Source organism: Glycine soja, chromosome 2, assembly GCF_004193775.1.
Source record: "Glycine soja cultivar W05 chromosome 2, ASM419377v2, whole genome shotgun sequence".
Lineage (NCBI taxonomy): Eukaryota > Viridiplantae > Streptophyta > Magnoliopsida > Fabales > Fabaceae > Glycine > Glycine soja.
Window position 1 is genome coordinate 47,623,864 of NC_041003.1, and position 12,559 is coordinate 47,636,422.

General features: G+C 33.9%; 1 protein-coding gene across 2 annotated transcripts; it reads left to right on the forward strand.

Moving 5' to 3' along the window:
• The first annotated feature begins 184 nt into the window (after positions 1 to 184).
• Positions 185 to 5,644, forward strand: LOC114400369 (lysM domain receptor-like kinase 3). Of its 2 annotated transcripts, none has more exons than XM_028362808.1 (12): positions 185 to 1,367; positions 1,698 to 1,731; positions 1,844 to 1,851; positions 1,980 to 2,141; positions 2,546 to 2,742; positions 3,143 to 3,232; positions 3,975 to 4,068; positions 4,160 to 4,311; positions 4,402 to 4,493; positions 4,872 to 5,010; positions 5,105 to 5,203; positions 5,304 to 5,644. In XM_028362808.1, exons 1-12 carry the CDS (start codon positions 752 to 754, stop codon positions 5,460 to 5,462), a joined length of 1,842 nt encoding a protein of 613 aa, XP_028218609.1. In that variant the 5' UTR covers positions 185 to 751; the 3' UTR covers positions 5,463 to 5,644. The 2 variants fall into 2 exon arrangements, with proteins under 2 accessions (XP_028218609.1, XP_028218614.1); XM_028362813.1 differs by having other exon boundaries at positions 189 to 1,367; positions 1,980 to 2,135.
• Positions 5,645 to 12,559: the final 6,915 nt, after the last annotated feature.

A 12,559-nucleotide genomic window follows, 5' to 3' on the forward strand; every position in this document is an offset into this window, starting at 1 on the left:
TATGCCCTTAATAAATAAAATGGCATGCAAGTTGTTACCCAAGCATGCAATAAATAAATGACATGCAAGTCAACTACAATCATTTTCTAGCCTATCCTACTGTTTCCTTCCACACTCTCATTGAAACTGTTAAATGGTATAACCTATCAGGTGTTAGTTCTAAAACAGGCATAAACGTGTGCATATGAATTCATATACTCTAACACAAATTTCGGACACCACTAATATCTAAAATATAGGTATTTGGGTACCACTTACACTCACAAATAAAGAGATTCTAATCAAATGAAAAATTAATAACATATAATAAATCAAATATCTAAATTGATGTTATATTCATCTATTTAAACCAGTTTTAATTTTTATGTTTTTCAAGTGTATTAATTGTGTAAAGGTGACGCCTTAAGTGTTTAAGTCAATAAAGAGTAATTTTTGAACCAGACACCTAATAAGAAGTGTCAAACAAGTGTCCAGGTGTATCGGTGTTGAAAACATATATGAAACAACGACACTTCAAACAAGCAAGGCCTCCGTGTTTCATAGGTTTAATGTTCGCACGCATTCACTTAAGTTACCTACAACATTCTTTTATGTTTTAGTGATTAAAAGAGGAAGTGTGACATTGGTTTCAACTTTGAAGAGAAAAAGAAATGAAAATAATTATTGATTAAACCCTGTATAGAAAGTCCTAGAAATCTTGTTTTCTGATTTGGATTTCTTTGTGTTCCTCTTATTTGCTCCCTGTGATCCAATGGAACTCAAAAAAGGGTTACTTGTGTTCTTTTTGCTGCTGGAGTGTGTTTGTTACAATGTGGAATCCAAGTGTGTGAAGGGATGTGATGTAGCTTTCGCTTCCTACTATGTCAGTCCGGATTTAAGCTTAGAAAATATAGCGCGGTTGATGGAATCAAGCATTGAAGTTATAATCAGCTTCAATGAAGACAATATATCGAATGGTTATCCGCTATCCTTTTACAGACTCAATATTCCATTCCCCTGTGACTGTATTGGTGGTGAGTTTCTGGGGCATGTGTTTGAGTACTCAGCTTCTGCAGGTGACACCTATGATTCGATTGCGAAAGTGACATACGCCAATCTCACCACCGTTGAGCTTTTGCGGAGGTTCAATGGCTATGATCAAAATGGTATACCTGCAAATGCCAGGGTTAATGTCACGGTCAATTGTTCTTGTGGGAACAGCCAGGTTTCAAAAGATTATGGGATGTTTATTACCTATCCACTCAGGCCTGGGAATAATTTGCATGATATTGCCAATGAGGCTCGTCTTGATGCACAGTTGCTGCAGCGTTACAATCCTGGTGTCAATTTCAGCAAAGAGAGTGGGACTGTTTTCATTCCAGGAAGAGGTATGCTCTCCTTTTCGCATCATCAATGTATTTTTTGATGTGGACAAAACTTAGATACAACTCCTTAGGTGTTTTTGATGTTGTTCTCTAATCGGATTTGGTGTTTCACTTCGGTAAGCTATTCTAAATTTCTAATATTTAATGCAAATCTTTATAACATGAATTATCAAGATGAACCTGCAATTCTGAATAGAGAGCAATGCCTCTAAGTTATTTTCCTTTTGGTATTATCAGCATATTGAGGGTTCAAATAACTCATTTATTTTTCTGAGTGTTTGGGATAACATTTTATGTATTTGTCTAACGTTTCAATTTTATTTAACTTGCCAGATCAACATGGAGACTATGTTCCCTTGTACCCGAGGTGGGTAATTTTGATTGTATCACCTTTCATGCTGAATTATGCACTTACAATTGAATATAGCTACATGTTTGATTCTATCTTTTTAACTTTCATTTTCTTTTCCATCTTTCAGAAAAACAGGTTTGGATCTCAAACTTCATAGAGAGTTGGTTACATGAGGATTATTTTCAGCTTGATGTTCACATAAATATGAGAAAGAAAGAAAAATCAGAGCCTCATAGATTAAATTTGCTTCTGTATATAAGCAGGTCTTGCTAGGGGTGCTGCAGTTGGAATATCTATAGCAGGAATATGCAGTCTTCTATTATTAGTAATTTGCTTATATGGCAAGTACTTCCAGAAGAAGGAAGGAGAGAAAACTAAATTGCCAACAGAAAATTCTATGGCGTTTTCAACTCAAGATGGTACGGGTAAATTTTCGTATTCATATAACGCATTCCTTTCAAACTATTCACATTACATATTCCCAGATATGGGTGAAAGTTAGTACTCTGAATTTTCATGTCTTTAAGCTTTTGTTATACTATCTTTTTTTTTTCTTTCAAAGATTATCCTGTATAAACTTATTACCTGATTAAATTTTAGGCTGTTTTACCTTGTTTCAGAGGTAGAAAAATTAACCCTTATTTTCTTTTACACATTCTCCTCTTAGTCTTGTATCCCTTGTAAAAAAAAAAAGGCCAGCTATTTATCAACCTCTTCAAAGTTTACATGTCATCAACTCTGGCATATTCCTAGAATTTTATGTGTACTAGACTACTAGCTTAATGGCCATGGTAACACTTTTTGATTTTTCTTACTCTTCCGGGTAAAGTCTCTGGAAGTGCAGAATATGAAACTTCAGGATCCAGTGGGACTGCTAGTGCTACTGGCCTCACAGGCATTATGGTGGCAAAATCAATGGAGTTCTCATATCAAGAACTAGCCAAGGCTACAAATAACTTTAGCTTGGAGAATAAAATTGGTCAAGGTGGATTTGGAGCTGTCTATTATGCAGAACTGAGAGGCGAGGTATGAAGTTACATCTATATTCAGTTCTATAACATAAGCAGACAAAAAACATATTAATGGAAAGAAGGAAAAACAAAAATGGAGATGATAGAAGTTTTTACTTTTACTCGGGTGATGTTATTAGTGAAACATACGGCTTTCCCATGTTATTGCTATTTTACATCAGAAAAGTAGGGATATGCTTAAATTGTAAGGCTTTCAGTTCATTGTGTGGTATATAAGTTTTTACAGTAGACTATTCATTGAACTGAAAGGTACATATGGCATTGTTCACTTATTAGTGGATAATATTCTCAAGGGTGGATTGACAAGTTTCTGGCTTTTATGCCGTTTCAGGTTAACCGTTTACCTTTTCTACTCTATTCCTGGATTTCCTCTCATATAATTCATTTCTATGCAGAAAACTGCAATTAAGAAGATGGATGTGCAAGCATCGACAGAATTTCTTTGCGAGTTGAAGGTCTTAACTCACGTTCATCACTTTAATCTGGTACAGCATCCTTCAAACAACCCCAAGCATGTATATATCTGGGAAGGATAATTAATCATTTTCTGTATAGTTTGAAAAACAATAAGGCAGTTAGAAAAAAAAAAATATCCAGGGTGATTTTGTGAACAGAATTGCAAAACAGTCTATAATTATCCAGCAAAATTATTTCTGCAGATCCACGTGAAAATCCTACAAATTAACAAGAGATCAGCATTGCTTGTGTAAAAAAACATGCAATATCTTTATCTTACTTCTGTATTTGTTTGTGAGCATCAATGTAGTTTATTTTTTTGGCAAGAGCAGTTCGATGTAAGTTCAATATCATTGTTGTAAAGGAGAAGATTATAGGAAGTATTTGAGAAAAATGAAGGAGGAGAGAATATTTGAAAGAAGGCTAGTTTTTATGACTTGAGAAAAGCTTTTGTTTTGACTTCTTTTGGTTTCATTGATTTCTTTAAAAACGACAACCTCTCCCCCTTTTATAGACTTCAAGGGAGAGTTCTAGATACATCAAAAAAGATTCTACACATTTCAAGGGAGAGTTCTACATGCTTCTCCCAACTACTTAGTTCTACACATTCCTTCCAATTAAATATTACTTCTACTTATTTCTACACTTCTCTAGAAGTTTCTTTAGAGTAGTAGCACAAACTTAATTGGCCTAACACTTAGACTAAATCAAGTTTATATTATTCAACAATTTCTGTATTTATATAACTACCTTTTGTGAACAACAACACAGGTGCGCTTGATTGGATATTGTGTTGAGGGATCCCTTTTCCTTGTATATGAATATATTGACAATGGAAACTTAGGCCAATATTTGCATGGTACAGGTGAGAACAGCATACATTAATAATATTTTCCTGTGATGTTTCATGTTACCTTATTGTCAAACAATAAATAATGATGATAGCATGATTCCAGGGAAAGATCCTTTGCCATGGTCTGGTCGAGTGCAAATTGCGCTAGATTCAGCAAGAGGCCTTGAATATATTCACGAGCACACTGTGCCTGTGTATATCCATCGTGATGTAAAATCAGCAAATATATTAATAGACAAGAACATCCGTGGAAAGGTTGCATTGTTATCATTCTTCATGATCCTCACTCCACATCCTGATTTTTCATATTTTTTTAGACTAAACCGTGTAATCTTTTAATTACAGGTTGCAGATTTTGGCTTGACCAAACTTATTGAAGTTGGAGGCTCCACACTTCACACTCGTCTTGTGGGAACATTTGGATACATGCCACCAGAGTATGATTTGTTTATTGTGCTAAATAATCAAAACGAAATTTCGGTTTTGTTGGGAAAAAAAACATGTGTTCTCTGTGTTGTTAATAGTAGGCCCTCTTATTATTGATGAATCATTAGTTGATGTTATTGATGAACGGATCATAACGACGAGGAAAATATTGTATGATTAACTAGTAAAATCAAATTCAGTTTTAGTAACATATCATTGTTACTTAGTTCATTAATTATCTCTTTTAATTTTTGCAAGGATATTACTAGGTTTGTTTTTCCATGGATTAGAGATCTTATCTTAATCTTTTTAATTGTGGAAAACGAGCCCTTTAGTTTTAATTTTGTATGAACAAAACTTATTTTATTGATTACCTGGATTTCCTGCAGATATGCTCAATATGGTGACATTTCTCCAAAAGTAGATGTATATGCTTTTGGAGTGGTTCTTTATGAACTTATTTCTGCAAAGAATGCTGTTCTAAAGACAGGTGAATCTGTTGCTGAATCAAAGGGCCTTGTAGCTTTGGTGAGTTTGCATACTCCTTCTATGAACCAGTTTACTAACAAAACACTCTCAATTCACAGAAAGGAAGTTAAGGTTGACTTGTTTTGTATTTCAGTTTGAAGAAGCACTTAATCAGAGTAATCCTTCAGAAAGTATTCGCAAACTGGTGGATCCTAGGCTTGGCGAAAACTATCCAATTGATTCAGTTCTCAAGGTGGAAGCATTTTTCTGTGAAAATAATTTGAATATTTATATCTTATACAACTTTATCCCAGCCAAATCTTAAGGTAAGTTGATTGTTTGATGAGTTGCAGATTGCTCAACTTGGGAGAGCTTGTACAAGAGATAACCCACTACTACGCCCGAGTATGAGGTCTATAGTTGTTGCTCTCATGACACTTTCATCACCTACTGAGGATTGCGACACTTCCTACGAAAATCAGACTCTCATAAATCTACTGTCTGTGAGATGAAGGTTCTTTATAACGATTACACCATGTTTTTAATGACTTTTGGAAGCACGTTGTGCATTGTTTGACAAGTTTGTACATGCATGAATGGAGTTGAGATTTTTGTAAATGAGTTTTCTACAATTTTCTTCTATCTGATTTGAAAACCCCTGTTTTGACTCCTAATAGAAGGTTTTTTTTTAAGGCTCAACTTTTTTAGATCTTAATATTTAATCATTCAAAAGTTTTTTTTAACAAATTTTAGTTCTTGGTTAATTTTCTGAGTATTTTTTAGTTCCTCAACTTTTTTTTTGTTTATTTTTAGTCTCTCATTTATCTTTAATGCTTAAGATAAGAATTTGTTTTGTCCATCTTTAATCTCTCATTTTTATATATTTTGAATTAATTTTGAGTAAAAATAAATGAAGGATTAGAAATAGAAAAAAAAATTAAGAGACTAAAAATACACAGAAAATTAAGAAAGGACTAAAAGATCAAATAAATTTTGAGGGAGTAAAAATTAGAATATGAAAAAGTTCATAACTAAACTTAATTAATCTTTTTATTATTATTAGAAAATGTTAATGTATTAGAATGTTAATTTTTTTAAGCTGGATAAATCAAACTCGTGATCATTCTCATCTTTCTTTCTCGCATGACCATCAAATCCACCTTATATCTACTAACTCCTAGCTAATAGAAGTGACTCAATATCAGTCATCGATTGGACCCAATCTTCCATAGATCATCATGCACGAAGTAGAAAACAGAAAGCTAAAATATTTTACTATCTATAAACACTCCTATCACCAGGAAGAAAGAAAGCTTTAGATTGATTTTAATTCAGTTGACACACTCAAAGCAACATACAGTATCTGCTTTTTGTAAGAAAGTTCTCCTAAATAAACTGTTTCATAAATATAGAAAACCATCAGAGTAAGTAAACCAAAAAGGAGGCACCCACTGGAAAAAAGGCTCAACAATCATGGGTCAAAAGTTGTAACTTCACTGCAGCTGTATAAAACATCTGTGTAATGCTTCAGAGGAACATTCCTTAATATGAGATAATAATAATTATCGACTTTCTTAATACATCATTACGAACAAGTTGTATTCTCCTGACAATCGTTTCCAAGGATTACGGCTTGCATCAATTTATTGATCTGTAACCAAATCTCTAATGTTAACTAATGAATCAACAATTGCTTTATGCACAGAATATATTTAGATATAGGCCAAGAATTTTTCTTTCTATTTTTTAGCTATGAATGTAGTTGACACATTTTTGCTCTGAGGTGGCAGTAGTACGTAATACTTGTGTATCTTGTCTGAAAGTTACCAGGAGTGCTAGCTTTAATCAAGAACACGGGGAAGAATGGCCTCAAAGAGAACATTAGCACACCTAAAATTTGAGAGGCCAAAATTATACAATCACCCTTAAAAACAAGTACAATTAATTATTAAAATATTCCTAGACACCAACATGCGATTTTTATTTTTTTTTAGGGGACCATGTGATGGTGATACTATTTACTTCTAACAACGAGTTTCTTAATCCTTTACTTTGATATATCTGAAAAGAACCTTTACTTTCTACGTTTCATTTTAATCATCTTACGTTAGCTTAAATTAAGGGGTTGTAAACAAAATTGAGGTTAACAATTCTTAAGAAAATAATTGATGCAATTAAATAATTATCTACTTTAAAAAGGTTGGTACAATTTTCTTGAAATTAAATTTATTTTTAATCCTTACATTTTAATTTTTTTACTTTTTGTCCTTATAATTTTTATAAATTATGTTTGTAGTCCTTAAAATACTTTAAATAACACTTTAAACAGTGAAAAAATATTATATAAAGTGTTATAAAGACAAAAAACAAAATAAACCTAATTTATAAGAATTAAAAGTAAAAAAATAATTTTATAAGAACGAAAAATAAAAATATTAAATTTTAAGGGCTAAAAAAATATTTAAGTAAATTAAATATATATGCAATTAACAAGTGTCTTAAATACGCGTCTGACATGCTTCTAAATATATTATTTTCTTCCTGGAGAGGAGTAGTAGGAGTTCAGAAACTGCCAAGAAGAATTAGCAAGGAACGAGTGTTGTATATAAATTACAATTTGTTTACATTAAATTACTAAAATTTTGCTAAAAGAAGATTCTAATTAGGCAACAATATATCTTCGCGACATATCAACGTGAATATTTTATTTTTGCTATTCACTTGCTTAGATTACTATAAGATTTAGAATGATTAGCCTAGAATGTCATGACTCAAAAGAGAGTATAAAAGGCATACATGGAAGAAACAAAGTGGGTGGTCCAAATCAATGAGGAGCTCAACTTCAGTACCTGAGAAGAAGTGATGGGAGAGGCATTCCATTTACAAAATAGCCTCACGTGTCACTCATGCAGCTAAACAAAAAGGTCTACATACCCCAAGTGGTGTCCTTTGTGACACCCTCTACCCCTCACATATATATTAATAAAGGAATAAAAATTCAAATATTAATTAAAAGTATTTTTAAAACATTTTTAAATACAAGCTTTTCAAATGGGTAAAAGGCTCACATTCACTTTCTTCTACATCATATTCAAACTTGTCCAAATAAATAATAAAGTCATCTCGACTCAAAGAAAGTCATATAAGTCTCATACAATTAATATAGAACCTATATCCTAATGTCACATCCTATCAGAGCGTGGTGTTCCCGTGTCCTCTAGCATGATGTTCTTCATAGTCATCCACCTATTCATCTGCTCCCCCGAACACAAGTTCAAGATCATCACAGGATCCAAACACAACAACACACAGGGAGTGAGTTATCACATTCCTAGCTAATAGAGAAACAAGACAATTAAATATACATATTATATAAATGAGATACCACTTGCTTAAACATAGTTCACATAACTTCACCACTTCGTCATTCAAAATTCACTTTTCAATTATCAATCACATTACACAAAAATCCCACACTTCGATCAAGATATAATAACACATCAATTAGCAAGCATATGCAATAGTTATGCTAAGACTCAATTCTATATGCAATGTGGTACCATGTCAGTGAAAAACCACCCTGGGGCGCTTAGGAGTACATAACAAGACACACCACACAATGGGTTTGTCAGGTCACTCTCACTAAGTAAGATCATAGGGAGACCAGTCAGGGTCACGATGTTTTGCGAGAATGCTCCAACCATATGAGATCAGCATAAGCTTAAAGGAGCACTCAAACCCGGTGACCCCCAAGGCCTACACTCCGAAGAGTCCGTCAGGGCCTCTCCCTCCTGATTCAGGTCCAACCCCTAAAATAATAATTTTTTTTACATGCAGACACTGCTCATGAATTATACAATACCCACGACCTTACACTCGTGTTTTAAACACGTTCAACACAATTGCGCTACGATTTAACACTGGTTCCTAAATAGGAAACCTACATTTTCTCTTTAACACTGCGCATCAACGCTTTTCTCAAGATAACGCTGGTCGGGTATTGTACAATTCATAGCTTACAACACAATTAATTTCACATCAAGTGTTAACTACACACTTATCCACAACTAGAACTCATTCACAATTTCACTTCTCATAGTGTGACAATCCACCATCACATGTTTACACGTATCTCACAAATTAACACATGTTCAACTTTACACTTATACTCAATCTCAATAACAATATTATAATCTCAAAGCAACATATTCTTCTACAATTCATCACATACTCACAATTTGAATCATCATTTCATATCCTCAATATAACAATTTATATAAAACACTATCACAACATTAGGACTAAAATCCCTTAATTAATATTACACAATTATATCAAAATCATAGGTCGAAATATACAAATATCAAGAGCACAATTTATCAAGCAATTTTCATTAGAACATCAATATTTTATTTATAATCATAAAGGAAAAATTGCAATTTAATAAACATCTCAAAATAAAACCTCAATTTAATCCTCTAAGGATCCCTACACATGTTCTCACTAATCCCCAACTGTGAATAACTCATCCCTTACCTCTAAGCGGGCTCACGTGTCTTCAGCCAGCGATAGCAACATCTCTAGCGGTTCCCGCAAATTCTTTCAATTATTCATCCGACTGCTCCAATAGAATTCCCAAACGTCAGAGAGACGGAGAAGAGATTGAAACCTCCACTTGTACTGTCTTCATACGATTCCTTTTTCTCCCTCCACGAATATTATCTCGCAAATCCCAACGGTGGAAGCATGCGGAATTGAATTTCGAACAACATATCCAAATTTCACAATAATCCAACGGTTCACGAAACCGGGATCGTAGTTTTACCAAGACAGCTCTGGGTTTCTGCGGGAAAGAAAAAGACTACAATGCGAAGGGTTTTTCTCTCAGTTCAGACATGATATTGAAATTCCCAACGGTGAGAATGCTCGGAATTGTGTTGCGAACATGATACTCAAATTTCACGACGATCCAACGGTGAACGGGTTCGAGATCGTCGTTTTTCTGAGACTGGTTTGGTGGGCTGCGGGAAAAAGAAAGGGTTTTGAGAGGAGAAGGAGAAAAACGAAAATGAGGCCAAAAAGGAGGCAGCTGACTTAACATAACTATTTATACCTAGGGTACTCAGCCTATTATTTGCTCTATATTTATTTATTTATTTATTTATTACTAAAAAACTTTTTAAATTTATTTACGAAAAATTGGGATGTTACAATTCCACCCCTCTTAAAAGAAGTTTCGTCCTCGAAACTTGCCGAAAGATCGAGAAAAATATATCACGCGTATGATTCTCAATATCAAGATGTGTGTCTAGTTGAAACTCTTTTTCTGTTACTCTGATCACAAGACTCCTCTGCACTTAACTATTAAATCCGGTGATCCTCGTTTACTCAATGATAGTATTACATAAGTAAGTCTTCTCACGAGAGTGACATCTCAACTATAATAGAATGTGAATGACATACTATTTGGAGTAGAATAATATCATAGGAGACACTAATGACAAATTGAAAAGAACAAACAAACACAAGGAGACGTGACTGATCACATGGTCGACTCTTTTTCGAACATCGGACGGTTCAAGAAAGATAATGAGTTTCGAGACTCTCACACTCTACCAATCCTAGTTCACGATGACTATCGAGAATACATGATTTGCCTACCCTTGAGTCTAAGCCTCTTCCTTCAACATGATCTTTCTCACTTTCGTATACTTGACTCATAACTCTCACTTAGGTTCAAGAATGGTAACGATTCAACTCTAAGGTTGCCTACTTGATACTAACTGGGTGCTAATTAGATAAGCAATACAGATTACTCCCTACTTCTGTAAGTTTGTTCACCTTGAGGTAATCTTCACACATTTATGCTCATCATGTCACCCTATAACTTTGCACTTGAAGTTGAGATTTCAACTGTTGTTTACGATATCTAACTCTATAACTAGGACACTAGTCATATCATCGGTTTCCTATTCAAACTCTAACTACTAAGCTAGTTCTAACGTTTAAAACTAAACTCGCAACAAGATTCTTGAGAATTTTACACATCTCTTTTATCTCGGATTCAGCTCCAAAGATCCTCACAATGTATCAAACTAACGGTAATGTCTCCCAAAATATTATGGTGAACCCCATGGTTACCTATTCTAACTCACATATAGGATAAATCTTTTCATAAGTCTTAAGTTATCAAGAAACATTGATCACTATTTGTCCTCCTACAAGCACTCTTCTAAACTTAAAAATTATTTCAAATATTTTACTACTCCAATAAGGACCTACGCGACTAAGATAGCACTCAACAATTTACAGTGGTCGACTTCTCTATGAACTTATGGCTTACTCCTTACAAGGATCTCACTCAAAAACTTAAACTTACTTAAGTCATCTCCAGCAAGCATTAAGGTTAATCCAATGAGTCCTAAAATAACCTTTTGGTTCGACTACTAGTTAAGAGCATTTCATCTTAATCTTAGGTTTCCTCTCATCTCAAAACAACTTCTGCCCAAGAAGGATTTGTAGTTATCTTTCACCTAGACGTAGCATACTTTAAGGGTCATCTTCATCTAACTAAAATGCATAACAAAACTCTTAGCTCGGAACATGATGTCCAAGGGTCTATAACAACCTTATAATGCACATCATAATTCAACTTAACTGGAAACATACTAAACACTAATCATCAAAACCACAACAAGAGCTAACTCAGGGTGAGAGATCCTATCACGCATTCCACAAACACACATAGACATCAATCATATTATGACATGACCAGGTACACATAGAGGTCACAATAGGTACTAAGGTATTTCTTAAAGCATCAACAAACTTTTTCCATATTAAGGTAAAAAGAACTAATATTTATCTTGCTAATCATACAACTATCATCAATAATCTTTTAGGTCACCTACCTTACGCAAGAACACTCACTCTTGAATCCTTCTATGCTTAACAATTAATGTCTTACTAACTACCTTACTCTTTTCTTAAGGTTCCACATTAAACCTCTTAACTATACTTCATAACTTTTCCAACTAGACTATGTTCTCCAACAACTCTACACTAGATATTTCCCACGAACTACGGTTACAAGTTTCTATGGGTACTACACTTATAAGATTCTCAATCTTGCACTTAGGTGGTAACTAAGCATATCCTCAAGGAACACAGGTACACGTCTTACTAAGTTTGACTTTCGTCTATAGGTAACAATGATCATGTCTACTCAAGTATTTCCTCTCAAAACATCTTAACATGATTGTCAAAGGCGAAGTCTCTCTTTATTCGTATTAGAAGTAACAACAAGAAAGATTATCAAGCAGTTTAACTAGACATGATTGGAAGATGAGCAGCCAATAATAAGATGAACACTCGATTGATTAGGAGACAATAATTTTAAATCAAGAAGGATCACTCATCTAGAATCAACAGTAGATACTCCAAATGAATTCTAGAAACGAAAACATAATCACAGTGTACGCACATATGGAGATATCAACTATCACTTGATCGTGACAGAAACATCAATAATCCAATTATTTGATGTAGGCTCATAACACAAACAATGAATTATACTCAAGCTTGCAAGTGAAATCGAATTACTCGACTT